Source organism: Nasonia vitripennis, chromosome 2 (assembly GCF_009193385.2).
Source record: "Nasonia vitripennis strain AsymCx chromosome 2, Nvit_psr_1.1, whole genome shotgun sequence".
Lineage (NCBI taxonomy): Eukaryota > Metazoa > Arthropoda > Insecta > Hymenoptera > Pteromalidae > Nasonia > Nasonia vitripennis.
This window is the reverse complement of record NC_045758.1, coordinates 49,813-70,332: the sequence shown is the minus strand read 5'-3', so window position 1 is coordinate 70,332 and position 20,520 is coordinate 49,813. Positions and strand designations below refer to the sequence as shown.

At 57.9% G+C, this 20,520-nt stretch overlaps 1 protein-coding gene across 2 annotated transcripts; it reads left to right on the top strand.

Annotated features, from left to right (window-relative positions):
• Positions 1–54: 54 nt before the first annotated feature.
• On the top strand, positions 55–17,258 carry LOC100118202 (protein phosphatase PHLPP-like protein). 2 transcript variants are annotated; one of them, XM_031922655.2, is made up of 18 exons: positions 55–3,566; positions 5,244–5,397; positions 5,587–5,721; positions 6,118–6,317; positions 8,403–8,563; positions 8,960–9,106; positions 12,487–12,637; positions 12,739–12,891; positions 13,180–13,333; positions 13,420–13,480; positions 13,568–13,828; positions 13,890–14,111; positions 14,190–14,352; positions 14,435–14,736; positions 15,047–15,548; positions 15,633–16,057; positions 16,140–16,510; positions 16,592–17,258. In XM_031922655.2, exons 1-18 carry the CDS (start codon positions 2,868–2,870, stop codon positions 16,954–16,956), a joined length of 4,626 nt encoding a protein of 1,541 aa, XP_031778515.1. In that variant the 5' UTR covers positions 55–2,867; the 3' UTR covers positions 16,957–17,258. The 2 variants fall into 2 exon arrangements, with proteins under 2 accessions (XP_031778515.1, XP_031778514.1); XM_031922654.2 differs by having other exon boundaries at positions 16,119–16,510.
• Positions 17,259–20,520: the final 3,262 nt, after the last annotated feature.

Genomic DNA, 20,520 nt, shown 5'->3' with positions numbered 1-20,520 from the left:
GCAAGCGGACAGGCTGCAATGCGAATCGTCAAGCGAGTCTCGACAAAGCGAAATTGCGCATCTCATCCCGCGTGTAATGGACGTCCTCGAAATCAGAGCGGCCGAGCTCTCGCTTTTTTCGACGATGAAAATGCTGCCGCTCCGCTTTGAGGCGAACAAGCAACTGCAACTGCAACTATTCAGCGCGACGCTGCCCTCTGCAGGCGTATGGACGAGCCTCGCGGGCTGAGAAATTTCCTCCTTCGGCACGGACAAGCGGGGCTATATTACGGGATGACGACCGCAGCAGCTCGGATGCACCGCCGTCGTGCTCGGGGCTGCTGTTTTACTCTTTCAATTGCTTATGCTTACGGCTTCTTACAGCTGCACTTCGCGCGCCCCAGCAGTTCAGCTCCGTATTCCCTTTTACGCGCGGCGTTGTTCTTCGAGTGTCCGATAATCATGCTTTATGCGCGAGATAAAAAAGAGCTGGAAAACGAGCCAGTCCGAGCGACCTGCTGTGCATCAAGTATATGATGCGGACGAATACGAGTAACAGAAGCGCCGAGTACAGCACGAGCCCGCGAAATTTATGCTAATTGCCCGAGCGTTTGACCGGCGCGCCGCGCTAATTAAGGCTGCCCGCCTATATTTATATCCGCATCCCCCGGCGCCGCGGTTATCTTTTCGCCCGCCGCGGCCGGCCCCCGCTAACGGCGCTTGAATTAACGCGCGCCTATTTCAAAATTCATTACGGCGCGGGGCACGCATAGACGGTTCATCCTGCGAAATACGTGCACGCGTACGCGCAACGAATTCGCTAATCAATTACACGCGTCGTTATGCGAGTTCGAGTCGCGAAAAAGTGTCCCCGCGTCCAGCAATTAGCGCGGGACGTGTACGCGCGTAAGGCAGCGGGCGGCCTGCAAATTTTTACACGGAATTCGCGTTAGCGGATTTCAGCGCGCTCTTCTATTTCGTTATGCGCCTCTCAGTCTCGCGCGCGCGTCGCGCCCGGCCAGAGAACACTCGCGCGTATAGGGTATGCGCGGCGCTGGCAGAACAAGGCAATTTACGAGAGCAGCTAATTACATAAGGCGCGCGCGAAGAATAATTTCACTCGGATTTTCCAGCCAGCGCGCCAGTTGATAAGATTTATTAAACTCTCGGCTTTTTCCTTTTTGATACGCGGCTCTGCAGGCGGCCGGGCTCACGTTTACGGCAGCCGCGGCATTTTTCCGAGCTTTCGCCTCCGCTCGATCTCCGCCGGCGAACTCATCAGCGGCCGCGGGCGCCTGGAATTTTTACTGCGTAGCCCGACTGCGCGGCCGATCGATCGCGCGCCGCCGCGTATTTTTACGCGCCCGAAAAGTTGCGACGCTCCGGCGATTCGGCGGCGCGCGCGAAATGCCCCCCCCCCCCTCCTCTATGTACACGGGAATTCGTTTAGGCTTCAAGTGCGCGCGACGTTTATACGATCGCGACAAAGAGCCGCTACGGGAGGGGGTGCAACTTGCGTCAGGAAGGCCATTAGTCGTTTTCGCGCGCTATAGCTCCGACGTCGGTTAAAAGTTTCGCGATATATCCGTCAATCTCACTGCCGGCGCTGTCTCTCCTTTTCTCGGTTGCCGCCTTCACCTGCTGCCTCGTGCATCCGAGGGCTTGGATTTTCGTCGCGCGATTAAATGGCCTTTCAACTGGATCGCCGTCCCGATCGAGGCCCGCAGCGAACCCTTTGCGCTCGTACGTCGTCCAATTCGGAAAATGCGGAACATACCTCCTGGCCGGAAAAACGGGAAAAAACAACGCGGCCAATGAAAGAAACTCGCGCGGAAGAGGCAAAAGAAACGCGCTCCAGCGGTGCATAAAAACAAACGGGTAGAAATAAATTAATCGATCAATGAATCGAGCCTTTGCGAGTCTGCGCAGAGGGGACAGGCCACGGCGAGCGAAAATTGGAAAAGCGACATGGACTCGACAATTATACCGCGTGCTATTGTAGATGTACAACGGCGAGACAGAAAAGGGGGAATTCCGCAGGGACGGAAGTACATCCTTCCCCCGGCGGGACTCGCTCGCGCGCGCGCTCACGCACACACGGGCGGAGCGTCCAACCTGTCTCTCTCTCTCTCTCTCTCTCTCTCTCTCTCTCTCTCTCCTGAGCGAGCGTTGGGTTCCCCCATGAGAACGTCGCCGCCGTCGGCTCTCGGTGCGCGAGGCCCGGGAGGATGTGGTTACCTTTCCCTTTCTCCTCGCGCGCTCTTTCGGCGTCGAATCGGGGCCTGCACTCTTTGCACTTTCCGATAGTGGATCGAGATGGACAACGTTCGGCACCCGCGAGCTCGCTCCCTCGGCGAAGACCGGGCGTTCGCGGAGCATTCTTATAGAGCCTCCCTGCCAGAACAAACACAAAGGATGGCGAGGAGCGCGGAAAAAGAGAGGGAAGGGAGGGGCGAGGGCAAGGGAGAGAAAGACGCTAGCGGCGAATATGTAAAAATATGCGGCGGTCGTGGAGAGGAGCCGAGCGACGGCGCGCCGGGAGGGGGAAGACGCACGCCAGCGGAGATCGGTCAACTGTGCGAGCGTGCGGCACATTAGCCAGTCCGATACGTGTGACCGAGCCGCGCTGCAGGCGCGAGCACTCACCTACGCGCGCAGTCCGAGCCTCGCGATCCCTTTTTATTCGGCGCGATCGCAGCAGCAGCAGCAGCAGCAGCAGCAGCAGCAGCAGCAGCAGCAGCAGCAGCAGCACACCTCGGCGGTCCCTTCCCACGGACACAAGTGCAGCTTGAAGCGTGGCTAATGCGGGCCACTCCCGCGAGCGCCGGCGCATCTCGTGCTGGCCTTCTTCCACGACTGACCGCGAGTGCCGCGGACGAGGCGCGACGATGGTGGTGAGCAAGGGCAAGCGCCCGAGCCTGCAGTGGGCGCAGGAGGCGCACATCAACTGGGAGCTGAACGAGCGCATCAGCCTGAGCAGCGGCGCGGGCTCCTGCGCGTCCGGCCGCTCCCGCTCCCGCTCCTGCCTGGAGCCGAGGAGCGACGCCGAGGAGCCGGGCGGCCCGGTGCAGCGCAGGTGGAACGCGGCCCAGTCCCGGCTGGAGCGCACCAACGAGGCCCTGGCCAACCGGCTCTCCCTCATCGAGGAGCTCAACCGCAAGATCCTGCTGAACTGCGAGCGCAGGCAGCGCGAGTCCGCCCACAGGAGTCGCCGCCGCCGGCAGCTGGAGCCTCCTCGGGAGCCCCGGCGCCCGGACCCGAGTCCCTCGGACAGGAGCGAGTGCACGCTGCAGCGGAGCGGCCGGCGCAGCCCCGAGGAGGACGCCCAGGAGAGGAGCGTCCTGCGGGAGCTCAACGAGGCGATCGACCGCTTCGAGCTCGACGGCTCCAAGGCGGCGAGCTGCCACGACTCCTCCTGGGACTCGGGCGTCGGCGCCGAGGCGGCCCCCGGCCCGGCCAGCGGCACCGGCTGGCTGCGCGTCCACACGGGGCTCGAGAGCAGCCTCGTCTACCTGAGCCTCGAGACCAGCGCGGCCGACCTCTGTCGGGATCTCCTCCTGGCCGACAACCTCGCGCTCTTCGTGCAGGTGAGCAGCCGGCTTTGTTTTCGATTATTCGCCCGCGGGCGACGGAAGCGCGGCCCTCCGAAGAGGATTACACTTAATTTCGCAACGCATCGCCTGACTCGTAGCGACCGCGCCGATCGCCATTAATTATCGCCCTGGACGAGATCAAACGATCTCGAATGTTGGCTCGGGGCTTGAAAAACGTTGCTAATGCCGCGAGCGATATTATATCCGATTATCGTATAATTGAATGGCCGGTGCGCCGTGCGCGTCGCGCGCCTTTCATTAAGCACATTATTTATCGGACACGATCGCGCAAACAGAGGCCGAATTTACACGAACCTATATTTGCCGCTAGCATACGGCCAATTTCAGCGCGCGCGCCTAATTAATCGATCAACAGCTCGAGACGAGTGCGTAATTCGGTTATACCGCGCTGAACATCTCGCGTTGGCTGCCGACTTTCCAGAAGAGCGAAATTGCTGATTATACTATAGCTCCGTGTTTACCCGCGCCAATCGACAGAGGACTTTTTACTCTGTTCGGCCCTTTTGTGGCGCGCGTACGCGTTTTCATTGCGAGCGGCGGGTATATCCTGCAGCTGGCGCACCTGTTCGTTCGACCTCTCCGGCCCGCTCCTCGACTCGTCGGAACGAGCTGCTTCTCGACTTTTCGAGGGAGCATCTGTTTCGATCTGCGGGCGCCAACAGTAACAGGTGTTGCGCGCCCAAGCTGCCGAAATTCCTCCCTCCCACTCTCACTCTCGCTCGCGCGCGCGTTCGGGGCCTGGTTATTCGATTCATCAATGCTGAGCCGGTTCATCGTCGCCGCACTGCCGCCCCGAGGCGAACTGCTCTAATCTAGTTTCGAAAAATCGGCTTTCGGGCCCTCGCGTACGCGCATGTACCTCGCTTCTTTGATGCACGGATTAGCCGAGTGTGTCTTCGTCTCTCGCTCCTCGTTCTATCAGCCCGCCCCCGGCGGAGCGAGCGTCTAAGTATATTTCCAGGGAGGAATGCTCCTTCGCGCGGCGATTATATCAGCGCGCGGGAATGATTAATTTCAGCTCCGATCCGAAAAAGGCGAGCTGAATGCTGTACGCGACCCCCGGATTTACAAAGGCTTTACTCCGCCTGCACAGCTCAAGAGCTCGAAGCAAAAAGCGGCCATTTATTTTTCCATTCGGCCCGAGTTGAAAATTAGTTGAGATTAAAATTGTAATATCAATGAATAAATATCTGGTAATTGGCCAGCGGGCAGCAAAAAGTAATTTCGCGCTACATTTAGCCCGGATCCCGACGTACGAGGAAAAACATATTGTCCCTTCGTGTCTAGGAGTGCTGCAGCCGACCCGGGGGCTTTTAATTACACGCGGCTGATCTTCATTGGCAGGTGCGGTAGGCAGCTCCCTCCGATGGCCGGCTCTGCATCTGGCCGAGGGCGGAAAGGCGCGAAAAGAGATATAACACCATCTCGGATAACTCGAATTTCATCAGCGGGTCGCTTTTACCCTACTCGAGATGCACGACTCGTTAATGCAGTTGGGCAAAATGCTGCTTAAAAGCAGACGTTTATTCGCGAAATCTGAATCGATCCCAATATCGCGACCTACTACTACTACCACCATACAATTATTTATACGCCCGATATTAGATGAATAGAATAGAAAATGATACTTATGCAGTACGACTTGTGCAGTACGGAGGCGAGCCAGGCAGCAGATTGTCACCGGGCGAGCGACCGTTGGAGCTGCAGGAGCAGCTGCTGCTGAGACTGGGCTACCGGGAGACGGCCAGGCGGACCCGCCTCGGCCTCGACCAGGAGCTCCGGCATCTCATCGCATTTCACGTGGGTACGTATCCCCGCAACAGGTTTTGGCATCCGGCTCTTACGATCACTCGCAACGATACGCATCAGAATCGCGTTTCTAATTATGCACCCGGGACAAGCAAAATTAGCGCGCGCAACATTTTCAGCGAGCGAGAAGGATCTAAGGATCTCCGTGCAGTAATTCTCGTAATTTTTCTGTTGACCAACGCAGGACCCGCAGCGCCACTGGACGAGCTTCGGGGCTACAGCAGATGCGGCTACGCCCTGGTATTAAAGGGATTAGTTTTTCCGCAATGGAAAAAGCGAGCGCTCGCCGTCGTCGGCTCGCGGCTCTTCCTTTATCCCGGTATGACAGTCGCCCTTTCTCTCTCTCTCTCTCTCTCTCTCTCTCTCTCTATACACATATACTGTTCTATGCTCTATACCGCGCGGATGCAGGCAGCTCGATACGCGCGCAGCGCAAATTGAAAAAGCCGCATAGGTCGTGCTGCGCGGGAGCAGGCTTTCTTCCGCGCGCTTGATTAAGGCGAAAAATAGTTTTTCCGCGCGCGACGAAGCAGCTGTGCACGCCGACCATCCCCTTGATTGAAGCGTCACTCGTGCGGCGGCGCGTATGCGTTACAAGCAGACGGAGACGCGGCTGAGCTGATCGCCGGCGTGCACGGCTCGCTCGAAAGCTCGAGCGATGAGAGACGATTGGTTACGTCGATCGACTAATGGAGAGCCCGATTGCGAATCGCAGCCTGCTCGGAGTCTCAGCCCGAGTGGATGGAGCTGTCCGCCGGAGGTTCGGTCTGCTGCGCCCCTGCGAGGCTGGGGAAGCTCGTGCTCAGGGTGACCGGGTTCCCGGCCAGGATGGCCGGCCCGCAGCAGGCGAGGCATCTCTACCTGGGCTTCCAGCACCCCTGGGACCGGGATCTCTGGCGCCGCTGGCTCAAGCAGGTGGGTCCCATGCGCTCTCATTTCCCTCCAGCAATACCCCCCACCCCGCCCCCCCCGACCCGCGGTTGAGCTGTGTGTATGAGCCCGAAAAACGGCTGCGGGAGCGGCGCGGCTGCTTCCGGCGAAAGATATGCATACCCTTTGAGGCAGCCATCGCGCGCGGCGATGAAAGAGCCGAGAGAGGAGGATGATGCAGCCGGCATCCGCAATCTCTGAAAGGCTGCGCTCTGCATTTCCGTCGCATCCCGAGACTGCGCCTCGGCATTATACAAGTATATACGAGGGCTGGGGAGATTCTCCGAATTGATATTGGATATGAATTTCTCGGGGGGCCGGCGACGGGAGGCGTTTGCATGGAACGCGGCGATGGGCGGTTTTAAGCGTTTAAGCGAGCCCCGAGAGCCGTAAAAATGCAATCCCGGCGACGGCGAGTTTTAAAAGAGAGCCGCGGCGCGTCCGTTGAATCCGCTCGCGACGGCGGGCTGCTTCTCAATTTGATGGATTCCGCCTCTCCGCGCGGGCGACGCTCACAGCCGGTTTAACGAGCCGCTCGGTTTGCGCTACCGTTATCCGCGCGACAGCTCGCGTCCGCAGCCTTGTCGCAGTCTCGCTCGCGGAGCCTCGGCCTGGGCTCGTGCGCGCAGCGCAGCCCGGCGTTTTCCAAAGAGTTTTCCACAAAGACGCGCGCGCGCGCGCGCGCCCGACGGCAGAGCGAGAGCTCATTATACATCGGCGATGGCGGAATAAATGGGACAAAGGAAAATTAAGAGCCGCGCCAGTGCTCCGCGGAGAGAGAGATTCTTTTCCCGGGCTCGACTGCGTAGCTGCTCCCTTTCAATTGCGCGCTTCGATCCGCCAACGAGCCTTTGATCGGATGAGCAGACGACAAGGGGGACCGGGACTGGAGAGCTTATATTATACCTTTCGCCGTATGAGGCGAATCTTATCGCGCGCGGGAGCGGGGCAGGGAACAAGTCGACTCGCTCTCGAAGCGAGCTGCACAAAGGGCTCGCGGAATGAGCTGATTCCTTTGAGCTGCTGACGCGTTCCACTCGCGCATTGTCCGCGGCCCTCGCGTCTTGCGTGAACGCGTGTCGGACGTCGTTACGTCGATTACTCCAACTTTTTCAATCTCGCCTTCCCCCTTACGTGCCTCCAATAGAAACGTCGAACGTCGCATCTGACGGCCGTCCGCGTTGAGATCTCGGCCGCGCGTCCGGCTGTCGATTGTGACGGAATGAGAGAGGGAGAAATTTTAATTAACAGCGGCCTGCGGAGACTGCAATCGATTGCATTTCGGAATCGCGACCATTCGACTATTCGACTATTCGACTATATTCGAATATCCCCCGCGGCCGTGCACGATTACACGCGCGATTAAACTGCGATTTATCCGCCGGCGAGAGAGGAGTACGAAAGCGCCGTTCTCCTTCGGGGTTGGACCGGGGAATTCGGATCCCCCATCGACTCGCGCGAGAGAGCGAACGCCGATGGGTTAGCCGCTGGTTTATCGGGACTCGGTGACGGCCGTCGCCGCCGATGAAAAAGCGGCGCCGATGGAACAATGCAGCCAGCATGCACAGGGCTTCGCCGCTCGCCGCGCGGCTCGTCCTTTTTCCCGCCGTTTTCCCTTATACGTAACACGAGCGCGCGCGCGCGCGCGCACGCCGCCGACTTAGCTCTGGCTGTCAGCGGCGCTGTCCAACTTTTTGCATGTCGCTCGGCCGCGGAATGTTTGCTATTTTCCGAGCGAGCCCGCGCTCGCATTGACAGCTGCCGCGCAGTTTCGCCTTTTCTTTCTTCATTCGGAACGTCGCTGCCTTATCAACAATGATTCGAGCCCCAACGCGCACTGCCCTCGAGATGCCCCCGAAAAGCCAGGCCGGCCGTTCGTTAAAAAATAACCCGGCACTCGGGCTAATTGCTCGCGAGTCAGAGCCCGACGGCGCGGCGCTCTGGACCCGAGCCTCTCTCTAGCTGCGCGAAAAATGGCGGAGGACGAGCTGGAGGTATTCGGTGATCCGTTCTCCGCTGCGACTACTGCGACTAGTGCGACACTAATAGACCGATCGCGGATTTGCGCAGGCCTGCAGCAAGAGCGCGGAGCAGCCGGGCAAATTGGACATGAGCGAATGCGGAGTGGCGCGGCTGCCCGAGGCGGTGCGCGCCTACGCCGGCGTGCGCCACTTCTTTCTGGGTCACAACCAACTGGAGCCCCTCGACGGCAACCTCAAGCTGCTGCTCAGGTACGTACACGCTACACGCACCACATACACGCTCCGCCACTCGCGGCGGTGCACAATGAGCGACGAGGCGATATAAATCGGAAGGGGTCGTTAATCCGCGAGCTACAGCGTCGAAACTTTTTCTCCCCGGCTCTGCACAAGTACGTCGACCAACAGCACGCACTTTTTTCTCCCCCATAAATTCTCCTCACTCAAGTCTGATTTATCCCGTCCATTAATCGCGTACGTGCGAGCGTTGCTTTCGGCTCCCAGCTCTTTCTTGCTTCCGCGCGCCTGTTTCTCTCTCTCTCTCTCTCCCCCTCGCGTCTGTCTATACTCTGTACGCGGACATCAGCAAACAACAATGCGTGGCCGTCCTTTGTGTTTTCGGGCTGCACTTGGATTCGTCGAGCGAAGCCTGCCGGAACTGGAGGAGCTGCACCTGGAGAACAATCGGCTGGGCGAGCTGCCCGGCCAACTGCTGGCCCTCGGCAAGCTCACCTTCCTCGACCTCTCGGACAACGGGATCCAGCGGCTGCCGGCGGACGTCGCCTCGCTTGCCAGGTCAGTGGAAATAAATACTCTATAGTATCTCTATAGTATACTCTATAGCAATTAGGGCATCTCGCTCTGTGCAACAGTTCCAAGCGCGAAATCCGCTGAGCTGCAGGTCGACGGCGGTTTGCAAAAAAAAAAAAAAAAAAAAAAAAACGCACGTCGGCCGATGAAAGTTGCGAGCGCGGACGCTTTTTACGCTTTGCTAAACGCGCTTTGCTAAACGCTCCAAGTTGCAACGCACGTATAAACGCACCGATCGTCGTAAAGCGCGCAAACGCTTCGGTGATCGAGCTATCTGCAACTGTCTGCAGCGCCCTCGTCGTGGAAACGTAATCGCGCTGGAAAAGCTCGCAATTATCATCCGCAGCCTCGAGGGGACTTTTCGCGCGCGTCATCGCCTCAGGAAAGTAAATAGCTACCGGATGCGCGAGATCGATCCGGCGCGCCGCGCGCATGCAATCTTGGTATGCATATATTCCGCCGCGCGGGCATTAATATCGAGGGGGGGGGGGGACACGGAACAGATAAAGGGCCGCTAGTAATTCATAGGTATACGAGTATACGAGTATACAGTGCAGCAGCGCCCGCATGCGACACGGAAGCTCGCGGCCGATCGATTCGCGCGTCCCCGGCGGCTGTGCTGTGCTAGCTACACTACTCTCTCGTGCACACACACACGCGCGCACAGCTACGGGATTCCGGCTTCTTTCATCACATTGTCTCGCGTGCAGCGATTTCTCTGCTAGATACTCTCGAGTCTCGGTATCCGAGGCTCCGCGCGCGCTGCACCTGGGCCATCGCAATTCCGCCCCAGTCTCCCCGACTATTTGTCTCTTCTGCCGCTTTCGCGCCATACCTCTTGTAATTGCAGCTCTTAATTCGGCATAAATCAAATTCCCAAGCGAATAGAGAAGTGGCTTGACGATGCCAGCGGAGTAAGCGGGCCTCGATGGCAGCTCGATCAACCGATTGCCTACGTTATTTTCAACGATTTCGGCAGCTCCCAGCTAACGACGAGTTTGAGCTCGCATTTTAATACCGTGCGCGCAGTTTATACACGGGGAGCTTCTGAAAGTCAAATTTATTTATTATTCAAATGAATACATGTTTAGGCAAAAAACGAAAAACAGACGAAACTCTGTAATTCGCATTCGGCGGTACGCGCTCGAAAATATTCATTTATAGTTCGCCGTGTACAAGGCCTGATGGTATACGCGCAATCCCTGTACGGAATCGGCGGAAAGTGCAGATGAAAGCTGAATTTACATTCAAGCTCGATCTGTGCAGCAATACAGGCCCGTCGGTCAGCTCGGGTCAATATGATATAGGCAATCGGGAGGATATGTTGCACTCTATATGCGAGGCTAGTCTTTGCTGGAATAACAACGCTACGGCAGAGATTCGCAAAAGCAGCCCGCGTAGGTGGCCCAAATTTAATCGCGCGGACAGCACTCGCATTGCAATTATTTTAAAAGCGACTCGGGCACGGCGCACCTGATCGTTTACTGCTATACATCCGCAGGTAGCTCGAGCGCTCGGTGCGATCGTGGCATCATGCAACTTCCGCGAGCTAATGCTCGCTCGTAACTTTCATAACGACGCAGCCGCTTTCCGAATCCCCTTTAATTTCACGTTCAACCACGTTCGTTGGAAGCTCAGCTGGCATCCGGATTAGAAAAGGCGAAGCCGATGCACTGCAGAACGAGCGAGTGCTTTTTGGGAAAGATTCAATTCGCGCGGAAAATGAAAAAGCAAGGTAAACCAGATGAGCTAGAGTGGGCGCGTAAGACAACTGTTCCCGGGGGTGAGCCCTGCCCAATCGAGTGTTTGCGCGCTGTGATTCCCGAAAGAGCCGAAGCGAATTCCAGAGTGACGCGAGCGTGCTCGCTTCGATTCTCCGTGGTCCGTGGCTGCGATCTTGGCCTGTGCGGCTATTTCATTTATATGGCATTACACGCTCTCGGTACATCGTGTGCCAACTATAAGGGAACAAAGAATCGCGTGCGCGCGACGCGCATCGGTCGGCCGATCGCGAGGAAAGTCTTGCGCGCGCGGGTATAGCAGTACAAAGGCCCGTGCTCCGCCGAGCGGATTGCGCAAGTTTTGAAAAGTGTGCTTTCTAGCCTCTGCGTCTCGAGCTCGGCCTCTACTGCTTACTCGAGAGAGGAAGCACGCTCCGCGACGCAACGCTGCGTGCGTGCCGCCGCCGCCGCCGCCGCCGCCGTTCTCCTCTCATATCGACGAAGAAAAAGATAAAGAAAACCCGAGTGCAGGGAGAGGTGGCCCGGCGCACGAGTTCTGCCCCTTGGATCTTAGCGCGAGGCGCAAGTGCGCAGGGATAACTGTAACGAGGCGTTGGTACTCGGTAAGCGCGGCTTGCGAGAGCTTTCACCAACTCCCGCGCGATCGGGCCCGCTGCAGAGAGAGAGAGAGAGAGAGAGAGAGAGAGAGCCAAAGTCGGTGTCCGCGCGCGCGGCGGCGGAGAGGCCAGTTGAGCGACACGGTTTCGCTTTATACTCCTCTCCCGCTCGCTCGCCCGCTCGCCCGCTCGAGGGCCCCTCTGTAATTTCGTTCTGTTACATCAGACACGGCCGCTGCTAGAATGAGTAGTCCGCGCATCCTTGCTCGCGCCCCTTCTCTTCGCTAGCTCGACTTCCTCCGCTCTCCTGCCCTCGTGCAGTCGACTGTGTACTGCTCTCTCTCTCTCTCTCTCTCTCTCTCTCTCTCTCTCTCTCTCTCTCTCTCTCTCACTCTTTCTCTTTCCCGCTCGTTGCTGCGGCGGCCGAGTATTTGCGCTGCGCGCTTAGCCGAGTTGCGAGTCGGCGCCTGTCCGCGGAGTGCTGACGCTCGAAAACCATGGACGCATAGGAGTTTTGTGCGCGCAGTGCTCGTGCTGTGCTACCGATGGGGGAGGACGATCAGCTGCTCGCTCGCAAAACTAGCCGAATGGACGCCAACGACGCCGACAGCGCCGTGAAACGCTTCTGCTGAGACAAGGTATTCGCTCGAATCGAAATGGAGCCTGGTCTGGCTACTTTGTCCGAGAGTAACAACTACCAAATTACCCGGTTCCAATGGCGCTAATTGGGCGAATTTACAACCGTAACCGCGAGTCGAGAGCCTGCGGCGCCAGCTCGTTGCTGCGAAAATTCTACTTCTTTTAATTGCAGCCGCGCGGTGCTCGCGTCCCTGTTGCTTGGTCCGAATATTTTCTAACTCGCTGGCGCAAAATGTCCGATTACTTTGCCGGCGTGTGCAACTGCAGGACGGAAAGTGCAGATTTGCACAGTAGCAAGCGGCCTCTTGATTAATTGCGACGACAAGGAGTTGCTTACTACAAAACAGTTTTTTCCTCACTAAGCTTTTTTCTCTCCTCCGGAAAACAGCCTGAGAGAGCTGATACTCGATCGCAATGACATCAAGGAACTGCCGGACGAAATCGGGGAGCTGCGCCAATTACAGCACATCTCGCTCGCGGGAAACTTGATCGAGATCCTGCCCGGCTTCCTCCTCGAGATGCGCACCCTCGGCTTGAGCGTGAGTACATAAACGAAAACGAATCGGCGTTTCTTTTTTGACTGCGAGTAGCGAGTTGCACGAGTATCCGAGTATCCGCGGTGTGTGTTTGTGGCCGACAGGAGGCGAGCGGCGCGGAGGCTGCTGCCAAAGCCACCGCCGAGGAAAGGAGCAATTTGCAGGACAACGGCGCCAGCGCCGGGAGCAGCAGTCTCTACAAAGTCAATTTGCGAAACAACCAGCTCAAAGGGAACATCATTCTCGGCAACTACGGGGTAAGTGATCTGCCGATCGTCGGGAGCTTCTTTTCCTTATTCGGCCGCCTCGATTAAACTTTCTTTCCTTTGTGGCGCGCGCATTATTCAAAAATGCGACCAAACGAAAGAAAGTGGGGAAAAACGCGAAGCGATTCGCGCCTCCATAAATCCGGCGCCTATATGTGGCTCGTAAATTTCCCGAATAAGAGAGATGACCCGCGCGCGAGCAAAGAAAGCACGGAGGCGAAAAACTCTCTCGAGCCCTGCCGGCTGTCGTATCATATCCGAGGGATGTTTTCGTTACAGCGCCTGACGCATCTCGATCTCAGCGAGAACAGCATCGAGAAGCTCGACCTGAGTGCCCTCCAGGAGCTGCGGAGCGTTAGGTGCGCCAGGAACGAGTTGACCGAGTTGACTCTCTGCGGCCGCAGCCTGGTCTCGCTCATTGCCGGAAACAACAGTGGGCATACTCTTTCTCTTTCTCTCGTAATAACTCTTATAACCGTATCTTGTCTGAGCCCCTTTTTCTCTTTTCGTGACGAGCAGAGCTGAAAAGATTGAGCATTGTCCCGGCCCCGGTGAACCTCGAGCACCTCGACGTTTCCTAGTGAGTAACGCGGCATCTCCCTACGTCAACGTACATTATATCATCTGTATATCATGTCCGTATAACGAACGAATCGACTGCGCGCAGCAACGAGCTGGACAGCCTGCCGGAGTGGACGCCGGACCTGCCGGTGCTGCGGGCCCTGTTCGCCTCGCACAACGCCCTGACCGGGCTGCCCGAGCGGCTCCTGTCTCAGCCGGCGGCGTCGCGGCTCGAGGTCCTCCACTTGCCGCACAACCGGCTGCAGGCGCTGCCCCCGCCCAGGCGGCAGCTCGGCCTCGTCCACCTCACGCTCCAGGGCAACGCCCTCACCGCCCTGCCCGTCAACTTCTTCGCCAACACCCTCAAGTGAGTATGCCGCTCGTTGCCGACCTGCGTCTCGAGGCTTGCGCTTTTAATGCTTTTCCAGGATGAAGGTCCTGAATCTCTCCAACAATCGATTATCCGAGCTGCCCCACAACTATGCGGAGGAGCCCAGGGCCCGCAGCGATAGGCAGGAGCCCGCAGCCTTGGAGAAGCTCTATCTGACGGGCAACTCCTTGACGAATACCGCCCTCGACGCCCTCGCGAAATTCGCCGCGCTCAGGGTGCTGCACCTCGCCTACAACGCGCTGGACACGCTGCCCGAGAGGTGAGTCGCTCGAGTCGCTCCAGGCATACGCATTGAGAAAATTACGTAACGCCTCCTCCCTGTCTCTGCCGCGCGCAGCTGCGTGGCCCAGTGGACGGAGCTGGAGGAGCTGGTGCTGTCGGGGAACAAGCTCCAGTACCTGCCCGACAACGTGGCGAATCTGGCGCACCTGCGAGTCCTCAGGGTTCACTCCAATCGACTACTGACTTGCCCGGGCTTCAACAAAACTTCCTCCCTAAAGGTACGTAAAGCCGCTTCCTATATGTATTCATAGATTATGGCCATCTCGTGATTATAATCATATCATAATTCTGATCCACTAGGTCCTCGATCTCGCGCACAACCACCTGGATCGGCTGAATCTCGACAACCTTCTCTCGGCCCAGCTCCAGTTCCTGGACATCTCGTGCAATTCGCGGCTCCACCTGGACCCCCGGCAGTTGCAGTCGTACAACAGTTCGCGCAGGCCTCTCTCGCTGGTCGACGTCTCGGGCCAGAGCAGGTCGCCGGGCTGCCTCCAGCCGCAGCCCCAGCCACCGCAGCAGCAGCAGCAGCAACGCAACGAGCGAGAGTTGCACCTTCCCTGGAGGCTGGGCTTCTCCGAGACGGCTGGCACCCGCGAGAGGTATTCATTTCTCTTATGTTGGCCAAAGTTTGCGCCGCGGCTCCAGTATATCCTCATTCGTGCGCCAAGGACTTGTCCGCGGGGGCGGGATTAAAAGTTGCAGATTCTGCATTATTATCGCACTTTTGAGATCGCCTCGAATTTACGCATAGGAGCGCGGCTCCTCAAGTGAAAGTCCCGAGCTGCCGGCGCTTGTTCAAGTGAAATTTCGCGCGCCGCGGCACCTCCAATTTCTAATTTATGCCACCGGCCGCGAGAGCAGCCATGCATATCTCGAATGTAACGTAAACCGATCCTCCCGCCACCGCAGACTTCTAGTGAGCCAGGTGCGCATGCCGGCCTTCTGCAACGCGGAGGGCCTCTTCGGCCTCTTCGACGGCGGCTCGAACCAGGAGCCGCCCAGCTCGCTCCAGGAGATGATCCCCCGACTCCTGCTGGAGGAGCGGACCGTCAAGGAGACCAGGAGCGAGTACCTGCGCTACACCCTGCTCTCGGCGCACCGGGAGCTGCGCGAGCGGGGCCAGAAGTACGGCGTCGACGCGGCCCTCGTCCACATCAGCAGGCTGCCAGGCGGCCCCGGGGACGACGCCGAGGCGGAGCGGCCGCGCTTCCTGCTGACGGCGGCGAGCTGCGGCGAGGCCCGGGCCGTGCTCTGCCGGGCCTCGGGCCCGCTGCAGCTGGCCAAGGGGGCCAGCGCTTCGCAGTACCTGCCGCGGCTCCAGGCGGCCTTAGCCCAGCAGCAGCAGCAGCAAGGACGGCAGCAGACTCGGCGACTCCTGCCGATCGCGCTACCGGAACCCACCAGTCAGGAGGTTCGTACGAGCGAGCTCGCGAGCTCGCGATCGCGCGATCGCGCGTACGTTAGTTTAAATATAACTTGTGGACCTCCCGCACAGGTGATCCTCGAGGAGGACGACGAGTTCGTGATAATCGGCAACCGGCGGCTCTGGGAGGTGCTCAGCATCCAGGAGGCCGTGCGCGAGGCCCGGGCCGAGGCCAACCCGGTGCTCGCGGCCAAGCGGCTGCAGGACCTCGGCCAGGCCTACGGCGCCGAGGACAACCTCAGCGTGATGGTCGTGCGGCTGTCGAGCCCGGGCGCGGCCGACGAGCCGCTCAGCCGACTGCTGATGCGCGAGCTGCGACAGGCCGTCCACTCGAAGGCCCTCGGCCGGCCGCAGCAGGGAGCCGGATGCACGTGTCCGTGCTGCATGCCGAGGCCGTCGCCGCGCGGGACGCCCGCGGCCTGCTGCTGTCACGCGGCCGCAGCCAGCGAGGCCGGCTTCTACCTCGGCGGCCTGCCGGGCGACGTCGCGAGCGCGAGGTAAGCAGCGCCGCGCGGACGCGCGTCCGCGCGACCCCGGCGGCTCGATTGAGTACTCAAGCGGGCTCCAATGTCATTGCAGCTCGAGCGCGAAATCCAGCCGCAGCAGCCAGCGAGCCTCGGCGAGGGAGGCCCGACCGCAGCGCGAGGAGCGCAGCTCGCCGAGCGGCCAGTCCGACCAGGCGAGCGAGGCCGGCCTCTTCGAGCCCCGCTCGAGGCGCCGGGCCTCGGGCAGCCGCTTCTGCTCCGCGAGCGCCAGCGCCTGCAAGGCCCGGCAGCAGCAGCAGCAGCAGCAGCAGCAGCAGCAGCACGAGAGGACGCCGCCGCCCAGCGACGAGCAGCTGCGCTGCTGGGAGTACATGCTCGAGCAGAACACGCAGCTGCTGTTCGACAAGGAGCTGGACACCCTGACGAGCGTGCCCAGGAGCGGCAGCTCCGGCCTGCGCCGAGCCGGTAATTACCCTTTCCGCGCCTGATTGCCCCGCGAAACAAAGCTCGAAGCTGCAAACTGAAGGAGACTGCTCTCGTCGACAGGTCAGTCCCGCTCGACGCCCCAGCTGGGCGCCAGCAGCTCCGGCCTGCCCTTCCTCTCGCGGCGCTTCGGCAGCGCCCGGTCCTTCGACAACAGCAGCGCGGCCAACAGCGCGGCCAACAGCGCGGCCAACAGCCCGGCGGTCCAGCAGCCGGTGCCCTTGCTCCGCTCGGCCTTCGGGGGCAGCGGCCGACGCCTGCTCAACGGCGGACCCAACGCGGCCTACTTCGGCAGCCTGCAGCGCCTCATGCCCTACAACCTCGAGTACGACTTTGCCGTCATCCAGGAGAGGGCCGCCCTCGACTCGCTCGAGCAGGACGCCTCCAGGATGCAGCAGTACTGGGGTGTCGCCACGACCGAGCTCTGATGCGCCATGGCTCTCTGCGCGGCGGCTGCCTGGCGGGACAGTATGCTCGATCCACACATCGCCGAAAATCATCGAAATCATTGGCCGTACTCGTTATAACTTGCGGCTTCCTCCTTATCGATCGGTTCGAAGAACGCGGGGGCCATCAGCTACACTGATCCACGTCCGATAAGAGTTAATTAATATTTATACTCCTAGAATGGGAGAATAGAAGAAGCTCTGCGCGTGTGTACCAGGGAATGTAAATTTTGTACAAACCAATCAAATTAAATTAATGAAATAAATGAACGTTTTCCCAACAACGCAGCGTAAACGATGCTTGTATAGAGTTGCTCATACCGCAACGCATGTGTCGCCGTGTACTTAGTTTCAGTCTCCGAGCGCTGATATTGCTGCTGCAGGCCGCGATGAGGCTGTTGCAGTAAACAACTTCATCGAGGCGCTCGCGCTAATTTAGTTAATCCCCAATAGCAGGACTCGCTCGTCGCGTCCTAATCCAACTTTACTCCACTGACGAGTCGCGCCTCGCGCGCCGGCAACTCTTTGGCGAGCTCGCAGCGTCGCTCGGCTTTATTTAACGCGCGCACGCGACGCGAGGACAGAAAACTACTCGTACTGCGAGCGACTATAGCTGTATGCGCGCGATGACGCACGCGGCCGCGCGACTCGCTTTGTAAAAATTCAGCGGAAAAAGAAAAGCGCGACAAACGGCATTCCGAGCCAGACGAGTATAAAAATGCGCGCAGTTTTCATCCTAAATCGTATCGCTTTGTGCTGAGCGCATAACAGCTCGCGCTCGCGATTCGTGTGGAAATCAGAAAGACCGCCGCTGCGCGAAATGAGGAAGGAAAGCATAATTAATTACGCACTGCAGCGCTCGCGGGCAAACATTTGCGCGCCCGCAACTGCAACGATGTCAAAGAGAGGCTGCGTGCGATGCACGATGCAGCGCATGCCTATAGGCTCGTTGTGTTAGCCTTTAAAAAGCCGACTCTCCTCATTCTCGATCCCAATAAACTCGGATGGACTAGCAGCATTTTTGAGATTTTTCCTACCTAGCCATACATCATCTACGCCCCTTATCTTCGAGAGTCGAACCTATCGATTGATTACGCTTATTGGATCGGGACAGAAACTTTCCACTTGTTGTTCGCTCGACTTGTGAAAAGCCCATTCGAATTCGACGCACGTCTGTCGGCGCCGCTCGCCGATTCTTTTCCTCGCGCGCAGTCCGCAAAATCTCGGCCTCTCAGCTTTTTCCCGCGCCTACGCCGACGCGGCGTTCTATGCTGTTTGTCAGGGAGAAAGAGCGGCCTGATTTATCGCGAAATTTCTGCTTTCTCGCATAAAAAGTCTCCATAAAAAGCGCATTGTGTGCGCGCTATTCTACGGCACACGTGCAGCAGAAGCTTTTCAACAGGTCGTATATCTACGAGTGTAGGGGGGGGGGGGGGAAAGCATTTTCAGAATCCGCAATGAAATTGCAAAGCTGCCTGCATCCGAATCCTGAACCGTCGAGCTCGCAGGGCAGACTAGCTCGTGCAGCTCGTAAGACGTGAAAAACGCCGAGACAAAGTCAAAGTGCTCAAGAGCGTCAAGTCGAAGAAACCACGTCCGTAAAAATTACTCCGACGATAACAGCCGGTTTTCGTGGATATCGGTAACGCGCACGCGCACATGTTCAGCGACGACGACATCGACTGTCGAGACTCGTGCGCGTGTACAGCTCACGTGATCCGCCGCGAGAGAGTAAATAACACATGTATATAAGTAATACGCGACTGGCGCGACGGCTTCCCGGTATCGGATGTCGGAGGCCCGGGAGTGGGGCATTTTTAACGAGCGTTTCCTGCGCACGGGCTGCCTCGCTCTTATTTTCGCTGCCGATCGTCGCCTCTGCGCCCGCTATATAGATGTGTGTGTGTGTGTGTGTGTGTGTGTCTAGTCGATTATCAGCTCGTCCTCTGCTCTTTTCACGGTGACTCAGCCACGAGTCGCGATTTTCTCTACATGATTCGTTTTTCCTTTTACGTTCGATCCGTCGTTCTAGTCTCGCCATTCGTTACGGCGCGCGGGAGCCCCCTTGAATCGTGATCCCATAGAGCCCATCCAAACATGTCGAGCGCATCGAGCGCAGCATCCCTATATAGGTGTAATATACTTCTACACGTCGCGCTCGCAGTAAAAAGAGAAATAAAACGCGACAGCGGGCAAAGTGCGCCTCCGACGAGAGCGAGTCGCTGTGTCGCTGTGTGGAGTAAAAAAGTGCCATTGTAGCACTCGTCCATGACTAAGCAAAGCGTCCCCTCCTCGCAGAGCTACCTCCGTTATCAGCCGCCCGTACGAAAGACACATCACGCGATCCTATACCCGGCCAAAGTCCACCGCGTAGTCGAGCAAAAAGGAAAACACTACCGACACATGCGCGATCCGATTTGCCGCTTTGTTTGCTCATACAGAAATTGAGCATTACAATCTCGGGTACATCATGCTCTTACTCTCGCGCAACTCGGAGAATCTCTCTCGCGTGACGCGCACGAATTTATTATCTTTTTGTGCGTAAGCATCGATAAGATGGAAAAACAAGAAGAGTCGCGTGCGTGCGAGGCAGTCCGTAAACACTCGGGCCAATCGGCGCATTTAAGTCATATTATCTGGTTGTATGGGACGTCTCTTACTCTCCATCCCGACCTCGAGTGGCCTGGCTCCATCAACCTGCAGGATTGTATACGATCCTCGGAGGCGCTGCTCTAAATCTCTCACATGGCTCGGTCTAATGTATGTACCTACCTCTCCCCCACACACCTGCCAACTCTCTTTTCCCCTTTTCTGAAACGAAAGCAAAGCTGCTGCCGATACTATATATAGTATAATGCACGAAGCTATACTACCGGCTGCTAAGCGCTTTACCATATGCCATATGACAATTGACAAAATTGATGTTTCAACTTATTCCGGCGTGCAAAATACACGTGAACCCGACACACACACACTCGTGTCATGCGCACTTGTTACACATATTTACAGAAGCAGCGCGACTGCATATTTGTATGAGCGGCCCAGCTGGTGCTATTTCTCTGATTTACGAATATTATGCGATATCAAGGGATTCTGCTAATGTTATCATTTGACCATATTACTTGACAGAATCTATTTCCGGGCAAAATAACGGGCGTGTATTTCCGTTCTAAATAAAAAGAAAACTAGTTCACCTGCAAAGCTAGATAGTCGCGTGCGGGAGCAATGACACGGGGAAATCCTCAGCCTCTGGCGGCGCGGCCGACGCGCTGTATATAACGAACGTCGGAACAAAAGGATCCGGTGAAAATAAACCGCATGTTTACTCGGTTGAAGCAGCAGCATAGCAGAGAAAGAGAGCGAGGAGGGGGCGGGGGTGGGCTTGGGGGGGGGGGGGCAATTGCATATAGAGATATACATAGTGACCCGCGCGTATAAACAACGGCAGCGCAGTTGGCACGCTATCAAAAAGTGAAAATGTCAAAAACGCTAATCCGCGCGGCCCGCCTGTTTAACGAACCGAACTCGATGCTGCACTTAGCGTTC

What these genes read in the sequence shown, in the direction of transcription:
- LOC100118202 (XM_031922654.2), top strand. Translation starts at nt 2,868, where the DNA reads ATGGTGGTGAGCAAGGGCAAGCGCCCGAGCCTGCAGTGGGCGCAGGAG. An exon ending in AACCTCAAGCTGCTGCTCAG is followed by an intron (nt 8,564 to 8,959) that starts GTACGTACACGC and finishes CGTCGAGCGAAG; the next exon opens with CCTGCCGGAACTGGAGGAGC. An exon ending in GCTCATTGCCGGAAACAACA is followed by an intron (nt 13,334 to 13,419) that starts GTGGGCATACTC and finishes CGTGACGAGCAG; the next exon opens with AGCTGAAAAGATTGAGCATT.